Source organism: Taeniopygia guttata, chromosome 2, assembly GCF_048771995.1.
Source record: "Taeniopygia guttata chromosome 2, bTaeGut7.mat, whole genome shotgun sequence".
Taxonomy (NCBI): Eukaryota; Metazoa; Chordata; class Aves; order Passeriformes; family Estrildidae; genus Taeniopygia; species Taeniopygia guttata.
In genome coordinates, this window is record NC_133026.1 from 31,704,471 (window position 1) to 31,718,287 (window position 13,817).

The 13,817-nt window shown below is 40.5% G+C and overlaps 1 protein-coding gene across 2 annotated transcripts in view; it reads right to left on the minus strand.

Moving 5' to 3' along the window:
• Positions 1-695: 695 nt before the first annotated feature.
• Positions 696-13,817, minus strand: part of RAPGEF5 (Rap guanine nucleotide exchange factor 5) — a 154,531-nt gene continuing 141,409 nt past the window's right edge. For both annotated transcript variants that reach the window (XM_030264812.4, XM_072925619.1), the window contains 3 exons: positions 12,922-12,986; positions 7,817-7,871; positions 696-4,435 (listed from right to left, as the gene is read on the minus strand). In XM_030264812.4, coding sequence (XP_030120672.4) covers positions 4,317-4,435; positions 7,817-7,871; positions 12,922-12,986 — 239 coding nt within the window. In that variant the 3' untranslated portion in view covers positions 696-4,316. The remainder of the gene's footprint in view (positions 4,436-7,816; positions 7,872-12,921; positions 12,987-13,817) is intronic.

A 13,817-nucleotide genomic window follows, 5' to 3' on the forward strand; every position in this document is an offset into this window, starting at 1 on the left:
CAGTAGCACAAACACTTTCAAGGTCAGGCTTAAGGTGCAGACACTCAGAGTCTTACGTATTAATTAATTAAGTATTGCCTATTTGTAAAGCACTCTGAACAGACATCATGTTGTAAGTACCAAGTGTTATTTCTGCCTGAAATAGCCAGGTTTGGCTTGTTGGTTCCCGAGGTTTGCAAATGGAAAGGAAGAAAGGACGGGGCAAGCCTCAGCTGCTTTACAGTGCACTTGCAGCCCATCCTGAGCTCTGCCTTCCTGCTGCAGACCAGCCCAGAGGAAGGAAACAGCAGCATCAGGGATGACTGATGACAGGGAAAAGCATTTGCTGTCCTCAGTAAGAGGATCAAGTGCCAATAAGTAGACTCCAGAGGATATGAAGATAGATTTACTCCTCCCCTCTCCCACAGGGACTTCTCATGGCGGCTCGAGGCCTCTCTTTGGCTGTGCTGTGATGACAGGGCACAGCTGAGGCCCCATTAACATCATTCCTGCTTTGAAACATTCATACCAGCAAGTACCACTGACCAGAGACAGATGAGCAGCTCTGAAAGGGGTCAGGCTCCTGAGCCTCTGTGTGAGTCTGCATCCATGTCACAAATGCAGTGAGGGTTTGTGGAACTGAAGGACTGCAAGTAAAATATTCCACATAGGAACAATAAGTATGTATGGCAGGCATAAAGGCACAGAGTCCAGACTTCATTAAGGTAGTTTTTATATTTTGAAAAGCAATATTAAAAAACACTGGAAAATGCAAGATAAACATAACAGTTGCTTCTACAAGTTTTAACCTTGTATTGCTTGGCCATTTTGACATATAAATTATTGCTTACTAGCGCTCATAAATACACGACACACTTATATGTACAGAGGCAAACAAGCATGAAATATGCAAAGGAAAACATTGGCAGCATTGATTCTGGTAAATCAGATTATCTCATACATACCAGGTCTCATGATGGTGGATAACTACCAGCTGTAGTCCCTGAGAAGTCAGGTAAATACCTTGATTTGGGGGTTTCTATTTTATTACTTTTAATGCAAGCTGACACTGTTATGGCACTCAAGAGAGAACAGGCAGGTGTTCTTACCTCAGCTCACTGACTCCATCCCAGTGTTTAACAGTGTATAAGATGACAATAAATAGGCTATGCAAATAAATATTACTCTGCTAAAATGTTTAGTATTTACATCTTTCTTCATAATTTTACAGTAGCACAGGTCTTATTTCTGATAATACCCTTTCTTTTGCCACTGCTGTGTGAAAGAAATTTATTGCTATTCAAGATGATGTTGGAATCAAAAAGCTGTGTTAGAGAAACATCTAAATTTGTTGCCATAAAATCACACATCAAAGAGGCTAAAGTGACACAGCTCTTTCCTTTCTTCTGTCTTACTCCTCTTAGGTACTAAAAAAAAGAGTATGCAGAGTATTTAACCCCAGATGTGATTGTGATAAATGGAATTTACAAAATTTATAGATTTTATACCACATAACCTAATTGCACTATTGAAGGATGTAAAAAATCGCACAATATCACCAGTGCTGGACTCTGGGAGAGGCTGTATAGTGTTGCCCTTCCCTAATACAGGGTTCACTTCTAGTTTTCTCCTAACTTCAACATCTTCAAACTGCTTGCCAGTCTGCAGTAAAGCTCTGCAATTCCTACCTGTGGAACAAAGACATAGAAGGACCTTTTTAAAATTGGGCATTTTAGCTACAGGTTTGGACTATTTACTTTTCCTTTACAGTAACAGTTCTAAGGCCCAGTTCTTCAATTAAATTGATGCAGCTGTGTTGGATCCTAACTTAAATCCAAGTTATACAGGCCACTAAAAAAACTAGTTTGCAAAGCTGTGACTAGTCTAATTAGTCACAGCAGAGATAACAAGGGTAATACTGGCTGTGTGCCTTCAGACTGATTTTATGCCACCTGCAAGTGGTAGGCAACACCTGATTTAATGTGAAATTACAGAGGTGCAGGAAGCCAACACCTCTGCTGGCTCAAAGCTTATTGGTATGAGTTAACCCATCACTTTACTTCATTTTGAGTTGGCAGAGTGAGGAGTGTTCCAGGTAGGTCTATCAGGCTTTCAAATCAAACCCTAGGCACAGAGTCATCTTTCTTATTCTTTTTTTTTTTTCTTTTTTTTCCTTTTTTTTTCCTTTTCCTTTCCTTGCCTTTTATTCTTCCCCAACACAGCTGCTGCTTCAACCACGGTAGCCACCAAAACTATCAGAGTTAAATGCAGTGAACTGAGAAACCGCCCCACCTTCTCACCCTGAATACCTCTGAATGCTCCCTCTCCCACAGATTTCCAGAACAACTTTGTGGACTAGAGTGTTACACCACACAAGCTGAAGCATGCAGGCTGATCTACATACAGGTTCCTAAAAATAATGCCACAGTAAAAAAAGAATAATTCACAAGAGGGAGCTCAAAACCCAGGAAAGCATCCAGGTAATGCAGCTATGTTGGGAATTCTAAGTGCTGTAGCCCTAGGAAGAACTGCAAAAACACAAGCAATAAATTGCATCTGGTTTTTGTTCTTACACTGCAAAAAGGAGCCCACCACAGCTAGTATATTCATTTGAACAGTTTTGGTCTGTTTGCACAAAAGAATTATTTACAATATATGCAGTCACATCTACAGAAGAACATAGGAAATTTTTACTCCATGGCCAGCAAGAGTTTATTTTTTTCTTTTTACTGGGTAAAAAGAATTTTTTTTTCATAAAAAAAATCATATAGTATTTGATAATAACAAAGTACAAGCAAATACATTTCCGAAACATCTGTTTCCTTTACAATAGATCTATACAATATTTCACAGATGGGAAAACTGAATGCATTCTACAGGTTCCCCCCACAGACTACTTGTTAAAGCTGGTTTTTTGTATTTGTTTTTTTTTTTAATCCCTTTAGACCAGAGATAACACAATTATGAAGAGCATGCTACTTCAGTATTCCCACATTTTAGTAAAGAAGCATTTTCTTGGAAGTCTTCCTCATGTGGAAAACATACAACAGAGATGGGCAAGCAATGCAATGTATCCTCCCTGCTCTGTAAAAGGATCATCACTGTGAGTCAGTGCACAAACACAAGCCAAGAGCACCCTCTCTGCACGTCACCTGTGGCATTCACTAGATCATCTCAGGGCAACTTCTTAGCACTGGAAACCAGGTGATGGTGGTGCTCAAGATGCAGGTCAGCTGTAGACATTACTTTAGAAATGCTGCTCAGCACAGGCCTAGATGCAGTACTTTTAACTACAAGAGAATTGTCATGGGGAGGGCTGTGAAGGGGACAAAAGCAGTAAAGGGACCCTGATGCCGAGAGCCTGGTGTGTATGCAGGTAATTATACTGGTACCATGTAAGGGGCACCTTTCTGCTCTTTAAAAACTAGAAGCATGTGCAAGTTAGGTGAAGTTTTATTTCTTGAAATGGTATTTCTAGTGAGGGGAATTAGAAATGTAGATAGATCTAGGCATTTGCCTCTGAGTAGATACCAGAGGCAGTAATTCAAGCAGAAAACAAAGTTCCTGCTATAATAATTTATAACACATTAACTGCAGGAGCCAGTGCTAATTCTGAGATAATTGAAAAGGAAGAAAACAGCATGTTTTCCGTATAGAAACAATTGTGTCCATAAATTGCAACAGAAGTGGATTGGCTCTTACAGTGTGTTTTATAAAGCATATTCTTAAAGGAGCCATAACAGAGTGAACTGTTTACTGCTGACCTCCACATCACAACATACTCTTGAGTTTCATCTGGTTGCACTGCCTTGTTATATTCCTCTTCTAGGTTGCTCACACATCTCAAATACTGTGCTCCAGTGGACTCATGGGAGCTGCACAGATTGCACATTATTTTTGGCAACAATACTTTGGCAGCCTTGAATTAGTGAGGTACATACTATGGTGAACTGGGAATCAACCCCCTTGCGGCATGTTGCTTGCTGAAATGTTTTGCTGCTGTGACATGATGATTCCTTTCTTTCTAATATTGGCAGAATCTGCATTGAAAGCTACACTGGACCAAACAATATTTTCACAGAAACCAAGCTCCTGAGCTCAAAGGACACTGCTCCACTGCCTCAGGTCCCAGGGAGCAGCGGGAACGGTGCCAAGCTTGCCCTGCAGATCTGCGAGCAGCTCCTTTGCTGGCTCTTGCCTGATTTTCCTGCGCACGTTGTGTGAGCTACTGATAAAACTCAGTAAACCGTTCTCATACAGGGAAGCAACATGCTTGGCATAAACATTCACTTAATTCAAAGTGCTGCAGTTACAAGGTGATAGGAAGCTGTGGACGCTCACACTCGTGGCTCTATCCTGTGAGAGAGCTCAAACAGAGCTTGCTGGTTGTCGATGACATGCAGGTGGTGCACGTATGGCTTCAGCTCGTGATGCTCTTTCGAAGGAACTTCATTGCCTGCAAGACAGGAGAAAGGGGATGGATCAGGTAGCTGTGCCTTGCCTGCTGCTTCTCGGTCCTGTGTCACAAAGTCACTGCTGTGCCACCTGCCAGGCGCTAGACAGCCACGGGAAAGACAGCCAGTAATCCAAAGGACTTGCTGTTTGAGTGCAATGAATGAGGTAGCAGCTAGATAGAGAAAAGGGGAGAAGAAAAAAAGAAATAGGCAATTCTGGGCAGCCAGCATGCATAAATGAGGGGAACATGAGGACAGCAAGAAGCTGACTCTTCCCAAGAGGAAAATATAGTTCTGCTGGCAGTACAGGCAGTCCATCCCCTGTAAGGGTGGTTCAAGGTTTCCTTTGTGCTGCTCTGGCAGGACAATGGGACCTTGAGCAGGGGTGGGCAACCCAGCCTGCAACTTTTTAAGAATTTTAACACAGTCCACAAGACAGCAGGGCCTGGATTATTATCTTCAGAGCTGGTGAAAGGTGACAGCAGAGCATATGGATACAAAAGCTCTTCAAAGCTGTTCTGACAGACCCCTGTCTTTTGATCTGTTAGGCTTTTGATTTCTGATCTAGTAACAGAGACAAAAGTCATGCTGTCATTTCATGGGAGTTTATGCAGCAAGAGGAATTAGATGTGTAACAGGCAAACTGAAGGGTGGCCTGAATAGCAGTTGTTCTCTGTTACAAGTTTTATGCTCAAAATGGGCTTGTGGAATTCCCTGCCTGTGAAACCATCCAGCACGGCTGGTACTAGCAGAGACAGAAAAAAGAAAGAAGCCAAGCTCTAGATCCATCAAGATAGGCAGAGAAAGCAACATTGCTGACTTCTGGCAGACGAGCAAAGTTGGAAAGCTCCACTTGTGTCCAGGTCCTTGATATTACCATAAACTGAAAAAAAAACCCTTCAAAATTCCCTGAACCTATCAGCTTAACTCACACACTTCTTCCCTCTCCTTTGTTACATTATCATCCTTTTCTGCACACTCTCCAGCTGTATGAGCGAGTTGCCAGGAATCACCAATCTTGTTTCTGAAGACATCTCTGTGATGCTGAGTGGGTAACACGGGATGTGAATGCAGCCAGTTCTGCATGGGGCTGCTAATGGGACTCCTGGGCAGCTGTTTCAAAGAGCTCTTGCAGAGCAGCCATCTAACTTGAGCAGTGTTGGAGAGAACAGGATAATGTGATAAATTTGTGTCAGGATACAGAGCTGACCTTTTTGTTCTGAGGGAACAGCATCCCAGCAGCTGTGCTGAGCATAATGAAAAACATTTGTATTTCTCATTAACACCTCAAATGACAAAAGCTTGAATTATGTTGTTTTCTCAGGCTGCTCTTCCTCATTTTGGAAATGCTATTATTTGTTTTCAAGATTTAGGATATAAATGTTATTTCCTTTAAACACGCACTTCAGTTTTACTTGGAACCTAACCAGTTTCTAATCCAGAAACACTTTGGCTTGCAAGCTTAATATACATTGTACAGTTCATAAACAATAATAATATTTCTTGCTTAGTTTTGTTTGAATTTCTTCCTACAGTGAGACGCCTGCTGCTCTTAGGCCAATCTGGGAATTGATGCAGTAGAAAGATTCACATTCCTGAGAGCAAAATAAGCCCACTAGAAAATGAAACTGTCCATAAAGTCTCAATAAATATTCAGTGAATTCATTTCATGCCTAAATGAATTTTAGGGGAAAAAAAAGTGCCTACAGGGATGTCTGTATAAGCTGCTTTTTAACTGCTACCTTCACAATAAATCAAGTCTGTGCTAAAATGAAATAACAATTGCCTACTTCAAACTACCAGATTATATGTTAAATCTCGGGTATTAACCTTGGATTTATGCTGCAAGACTTAAAAAATCACTTGGAAAAATAAAAAGGGCAAAAACGAGATGAAAGATGTGCAGGCAAAGTGCAAAACCCCTCACATCACTGAAAGGAAACAATGTTACTTTTCATAATGCCAAATAGGAGACATTTTAGTTTACAGAGGAGAGGTGTGGTTTGGATTAATCAATATTTCCTTCAGCATCTGAATTAAAAGAAGGCACATCTTGCTCCTTCCTCCCCACCCCTTCTTCTCTTACATATGTTTATATATATATATATATTTTTTTTTTTTTAAGAAAAATTACTGAAGAGCCATAATACTGAGCAGCCTTTGTTTAATGGTAATACTGTATATATATATGGTAATCCTATGGAGCAAATGTTTAACAAAACTCTTAAAAGTACCTATTATTCCCCAAGGTAACGTATTTATAATTAAAATTATGATTATTATTCTTTTTGTTGGAGTCAAGGCTGACAGCTGCTGAAAAGTCAATGGAAAAAAGTTATTATTCAACTCTATTTTCCCCAAGGCTGCAGCACAGTTCTGAACTTCTCTTTGAAAAAGAGGTTTTTGTGGCCTCAATAAATGACATGTTTAGTGGGTTTGGCTTAAAAACTAACTGCTTCCTAAAGTAGTTCTTCTGTCCCCTTCCTGTATTTAACATCTTTGCAGAGAATAAGAACACTGAGAAGGAGAAAAGCAAGGTTTCTCCTCTGTAAGCAGCAGAACAAAGAGAGCTGAAGTTTTCTGGCATGGTCCCTTAGGGTTGGATTCTCTAGTGGCTAATAAGGCGGAAACAACAAAAAACATATTTTTAAAAAAAGCAAGCAAAAAAAAGTCCTCTGTGCAGCTGAGGCACTCGCAATCCTTGCCTCCAGCATAGATCCTCCAGTGTCTAAAGCAGGCACAGCTATATTTGCAGCTTCCCCTAGAAGAGGAAACGACCCCCTCATTTCTCCCTACTCAACCATTTTCAGGAAACCCACAGGATCCTCATACCTTCAAGATTTCTACAGTTTTGTGAAATGTCCTCAGGAAGCCCATATAAACAAACAATTGCTCTTGGTGAAGAGCTGAGTGAAAAGCTGTGGGGATGAGCACCATCTTTTAGCTGCTGGAAGCCAAGGCAGCTGTGAATTCCTTACCAAAACACTCAGACTGGCAGGAGACTGAGCTAACTCATTTATAGCTGGGAAAGGCAGAAACAGCAGCATTCACCAGAGGCCTCCATTACTAAGTGTAGCTGGCACAGATCTTACACAGGATTTTGAAGAGATGGCAATTTTTGCAGGAAAGTAATTTACTAAAATTTGGAAGCTGTTCCTAGAAACATTTTGTAAACTAACACTTCCTTCAACTGTGGTTTTTGCTGTGTTGACCTTCCAAAAATGATGCCTTCTCTTGCCCATTAGTTGAACAGTTTTTGACGACATTCTGTAGTAAATCTGAGCAATTGGAAAGAAAACGGGTGGGAAAAAAACAAACCAAAAACTCAACAAACCCTCAAGGATGTACAAAGGCAAAATAAGTAGGAAATTTTGTCTACTTACCAAATTGGTTATTTCTGCAATGTCTCAATGACCGAACAGTATCTGCAATCATGTGCTGCAAAGACAAAATAATAATCAGTGCAAAGACCTGGGACAGATTCTGTCATTAGAAAAGCCTGGAAAATCTCCTTGTCCTACACTGAACAACAACAAGCAACTGTGCTAAGGTAGAAAATGAAGACAGCAGGAGAAACTTTGTTCTTTATCTCAGTGATGAAACCATTTGATGAAACAGGGTTAGTCTAGATGTCTTATTGATATCACACAGATTAAATGAGAACAACTCGCTAAGAACCCATGGCAAGTGAAAAATAACCAAACTTTTCAAATTGCTCATTTTTCTTCCAGTAACTTTTATTAAACTGAAAGCCTACAGCAAGGAAGGCTTTTGGACTGGGTGAGTGCTTTGGGGTTCAACCCAGCTTTAGTGCATTATCTAAGGTACTGTGTAGCCTGCAGCCTCTCCTTCTGTCTCCACATTTGCATCATTGGACTGTAATCCTCTCTGTGGCACAGACTACACCCCTAAGTGCACACTTGTGTACTGCCTACCACACTCAGGCACCAACATCAGCCCCGCAGCTCTCTGCAGCCTAACCAGCACAAAAGAAAAGAGCCCACAGCCCAGATGCTGCAGAGCAAGCACCCTGACATCTCCACACCTAGGCACCAAGTAAAGCTGTCCTGTTGGTATCCTTTTAACAAAAGCTGGTGCTTACAGAGATATTGGATGTTCACTTACATTAAGCGGAGGAAGCAAAAGGTTTAAATTCAGTTTCTCATTCAGGCTCAGGTCATCAATTTACACAAAAACTGGGATTATTCACTACAAATCAGTAGAGGGAGCTTATTTTCACTAGATACTACCCATAAAGTTCTTAAGCCATTACTTTTAAAAAATTTTACTGTTTCTGAGGCAATTTCTCATCAAATCTAGTAAGTTAAAGAAGCAAACTGCACCTAGCAGGAATGATCTGAAAGCTCATGGAAACAGCTGATGCTCACTTTATATCTCCATCAAAAATTATTAGAGGTGGAAAGGATTAGCTGTCTTGAGCAGAGTATGTTTAAGACCAGAATGATACAGAAAAGCTCATCTCTCAACATCCTGGGAGTGGCTTACAAGGCTCCTCCACAGAAAAGCTTATCATGAGAGCACATTTAATGGAAACTTCCTATTTCTTTCATCAGTAAATCAAAATATTTTTTCTTGTTACCCGCTGTGCTTCATTTGCCATGAAATTACTCAATCTCTTGTGCTGATGTCCTTGCACTGATTAAAATGAAGTTCTAATGAGATGATCTAGATTTCACAATCAATAATGTGAGCACTGGCAGTACTAAAACTTCTACCAGTGCTCCTACTGTGATGTTTCCCAGCCAACACTCTCTGCATTTGGATTTTAGAAGTCGGAGAGAGCCATACATCATACATGCAACTCTTTGCTGTCTCTCCTTTGCAGTCAGTCACTGTGAGGGTTCATCCCAAGACTGACTTCCCTAGGTAATGCTCTGGTAAGGGAAGAACCTCTTTGTGCAACATTTAAAGCAGAATTGCAAATCCTCTGGCTTTAGTATCCTAGTTATGAATTGCTCTCTGGTTTCAATTCTCTGGGACCCAAAAGTAATGCAAAAAGTCAGCAAATGTATCTGCATAGCAAATGCTATCTTCCCACTGCTTAAAGCAAGTGCTTGCATACTTGTTAGTCTGATAAGTAACACACATTTCTTGTGGCTTTTCGGCCTACCAGCTACCCAGGATCATTAGTACTCCTTTCACTGAGGACAGCAGAGCCTCAGGCTTGGGGTTGCACAGATATTTGGGGGTGTGGGTTAACCCACAGCTGCATGTACACAGTCCTCACAGCTGAAGGCTCTAGGTAAGCAGGTGTTATTGAAAATGGTAATGGCCATTGACCTGTAATAGCGTTTGCTGGAGTGTGGCTAAGACGTATCATTGCCAGGACATAGCTGAAGGCTGGAGAGAAAAACCTGAAGTAGCCGCATTTTAGTGAAATAGCTAAGAAAATACCAAAGAAATTCCTTGAGATGAGACCATGTAAGGCTGTATTTCCATTTATTCCTCCAGATTTAATTGAAGGAGTAGGTATGATACTAAATATTGATCTAACACTATAACAGACTAGATTTTACAAAAAATGCAGTTAAATAAACCACTGCAACCCCTTCACCTTTGCTCAAGCTAGGTAAAATTCCTGAGACAAAAGATCACTTCTTTTTCTTCTCCTTGCAAATTTCTTTCTTTACATTTTGAATTAACTTTGTATTCACTGCTATAATTTCATGTCAAATCAAACCCAGTCATGGTAGGATTGCTGAGTTCTAAGAATATAAAAGAATCATGGATTTTATGGAGAAAGATCTTAAATAAAAGAAACTAATATAGTTGGAAAAAATAATGGTTCAGACTGACAAGTCCTCCTTCAGGTGAGATGTTTAATGCAGAAATGAAGTATTTCCAAATAGCGATCCAAATGGAGACACAAGAAACCATCTTTGCTTTGAAATTCATAAGTGGAAATTCTAGTCATTTACGACAGTAAGTTCCTTCCCCAAAGCAGTAATCTGCTATGGTAGAATAATTCTTTTCTTCTTTTTCTGCAACAGCAAATTTGCAGGTGAGGTTCAGTGGCTTGATCCAAATCGAGCAGGAGTCAATGTCAATCCTAATTTTCCTCAGCAAAGGCCAGAAAGTGCTCAGCACTTCAGTGTTCAGCTCAGAACACCAAGGAGGACATTGCTATTCAGGACAAAGCCCTTATAATTAGAAAAGAAACACGGACTGATGAATACGTGATCACGTGTAATTTATCTTGTGAGTTCATGGCCATTGACTAAATCCAACTGAGCCAGGGTAATACCAGTGTGCAGCCCGAGTTTCCACTACAGTGATATTTAAATCTCTCTTTAGCTCCCACTTCCTAAGCTTGCACTATTGCCTGCATTCATATGCACAGGGCTGCATGAGACAGCATGTTTCTGAGAGCTGTGATCTGAATGATAATTTGGAGGAAGTGTCAATCTGAACAACCCTCACCCCTCAACCATCACCTCAGCCTCTCCCCCCTTGCCACTTAAAATGCCCATTATCCATTTGAATGGAAAAGGTGAGATCCTGGCTCACTGAAGTCAATTAGCAAAGCTCCCACTGCCTCTGGAGACACAATGGAGACAGAAAGGAAAGGGATTCTTATCCAGGAAGCCCAGCATGCATTAAGCATTTACACGATTACACAACAAACAAACAAATAAACACAGCCTGCTAAGACTGGACAAGACTTAGATCCTACATATTCACTAAATAAATATATGGGCCAGAGGAGGGATTTTAATAACAATTATGGTGCATCGAGGGTTAGTTTAATTTACATGTTAATTGGATGTACTTCCAAGAGGCAATGAAGAAGAACATGCTAATGAGTTTTATGAAAACACCTAAAGGTCAAACAGTTAATGGACTTGGAACAAGAAAACCTTTCATTACATGCAAATCAGTATTCTTGCAAACTCTGCAACAAGAAAAGGTACAGAAATCAAATAGAAAACACAAAAAAAAAGGAGCTCAGGTTCAAAAGTCAGAGTCTACATCTGCTTGCAAGTTGAAAAGACAACGTGTATTATGATAGATTCTGAAAATAAGTTCAACATCGGGTTCATTAATAACTCCACGATTGTGCGTTCATTTCCAAACAATTGTAAACTCATGGAGAAAATAGCTGGGCATAATTCACCAACCACAGCCGTCTGGAATAAGAGTTCCATGGCACACCTGGACAATTGCAAAGAACATTTTGGTTTCTTGGTCAAATACTACAGGCCAACAAAAAAAACAAAAAAAAAACAAACAAAAAAAAACCCAAAAAAAAAAAAAATTCAAGCTTCTCTACTCCACCATACAGACTTTGGTTTTTAGTGCCATAGAATCACAGAATAAGCCAAGCTGGAAGGAATCCACAAGGATCATTGAGTCCAGTTCCTGACCCTGCACAGCACCATCCCCATGAATCACACCACATGCCTGAGAGCATTGTCCAAACTCTTCTTGAACTCTGTCAGGCTTAGTGCTGTGACCACTTCTGTGTGGGAGCCCATCCCAGTGCCCAACCACCCAGTCACCCACTGGGTGAAGAACCTTTCCCTGATATCCAACCTAAACCTCTCCTGACACAACTTCAGGCCATTCCCTCGAGTCCTGTCACTGGCCACCACAGAGAAGACATCAGTGCCTGCCCCTCCTTTTCCCCTCACAAGGAGGTTCTAGACTGCAATGAGCTCTTCTCTAGGTTGAACAGACCAAGTGATCTCATGAAAATGTTACCAAAGAAAACCCCCCAAACTGAACAAAACCAACCAAAAAGCAACAACAAAAGCCAAACAAACCACCAAAAACCAACACAAATTAGGCAAATCAAACCTCTCTCAGTAATACCATGCCAGAGTAGATGTCATATGATGCCTAGAGTGAATGGGGCCAAAAACACATCATCAAGTGCCCTTATGCATAAAAGCTACAATAGTGATATTTACAGTCAGTTTAATTCATATTTCAGGCATTATTTTCTTCCTCATTTAATATAGATCAAAAAGTTGAACTTTCATTTAAGGTCACTAAAATTACACTACTATTGCCGGGTGATAAACTAGAGAAATCTTTCCTTAAGTGAAAAACTAAAGAAAACTTGAGGGAAAAAAAAAAAAAAAAAAAAAAAAAAAAAAGGAAACATAATTCAGAGAAAGCTGAAGCAGGAGAACTTTATTCATACAAGCAGCCCACGAGGTGGTGCAAAGGGATTGATCTCACCGAGTATAACTGAAAAGTGGACTGTGTTGCAGTGATGATGGTCATTGTTGGTTTAGCCATTTTACACAGAAGTAGAGGAGGAAGGAATGAGAAAAGAGAGGAGCAAAGGAAAAGGGCAGGGGAAAGAAACTTGGCTGTTTCATCCTGCTTGCTCTTGTCTACCCCTGTTTATTTCCTCCTGGTTCAGCCAGAAAAAAGCCTTACAGTCTTACAAGATAAAGAAAGCAAAGGGGAGAAGAGAACATGAATGTTTTGAAAAACAGGAAGGATAAAATTAGCTTACCAGCTTTTCAAAATTAACAAGGTTATCCAGAAACGTTTTATTTCCTTCATGGATGAACGTTACATCTGGAAAAAAACCCAAAACCAATTATTATTAACAACCTCTTTGTTAATGTAAATAAATAATATTAGTAAACACCAACAAAAACTAAAACAAACAAAACCCCAGAAAAACAAAGGAAGTAGCCCATTAAGGATTGACACAGTATCTTTTAACAGTGAAATAAAAGCCTGGCCTAATGATGACATGCAGAGATTATTAGATAACAACATTTACATTTACACATTGTTAAGGAGAGTATTTTTAAGTGGGGGCAAGGATTTCTTATTAAACCTGATCTTCTGGGAAGATGGTAGAAGATGGCTGGGAGCAGGGGAGGGCATCCAGAGGGGTGGCCCTGCATGGCCCAGGCTGGGACAGGTCTGTCCCTGAGCCCGGAGCTCCACAGGGGCAGAGCTACCAGATGCTGGAGCTGGCTCTGACACCCCTTCATCTCCCTCTGCGGGACAAAGGACAAAGTCCTCCCCAAAGACAAGGGCTACAGCCCTCTCTGGACAGCCAGAGAGGTTAAACACAAGACACAAAAGTACAAAGCCTTGAAATAAGCATCATGCCTAGGGAGAAACATTTTTATGTAGTGTTGTTGAAGGGAATTTGCAAAGGCAACAAAAAGGTCAGAGGAAAAGGAAAAGGTCTATATTTGGCTCCAGGAAGAGAGCTGAACACAGTGTAATGAACTGGAGGGAGGGAATCTCAAGCAAAATAAATGTTGCCAAGTTAAGATTACAATTAAAAGTGTAGCTCAAGGCCATTTTCTCTGTTTTTCTAATATGTATTAGGTCAGAAGTGAGACCTATCTTGAACACAAAGTACCAAGAATATGAATACATTCCCTG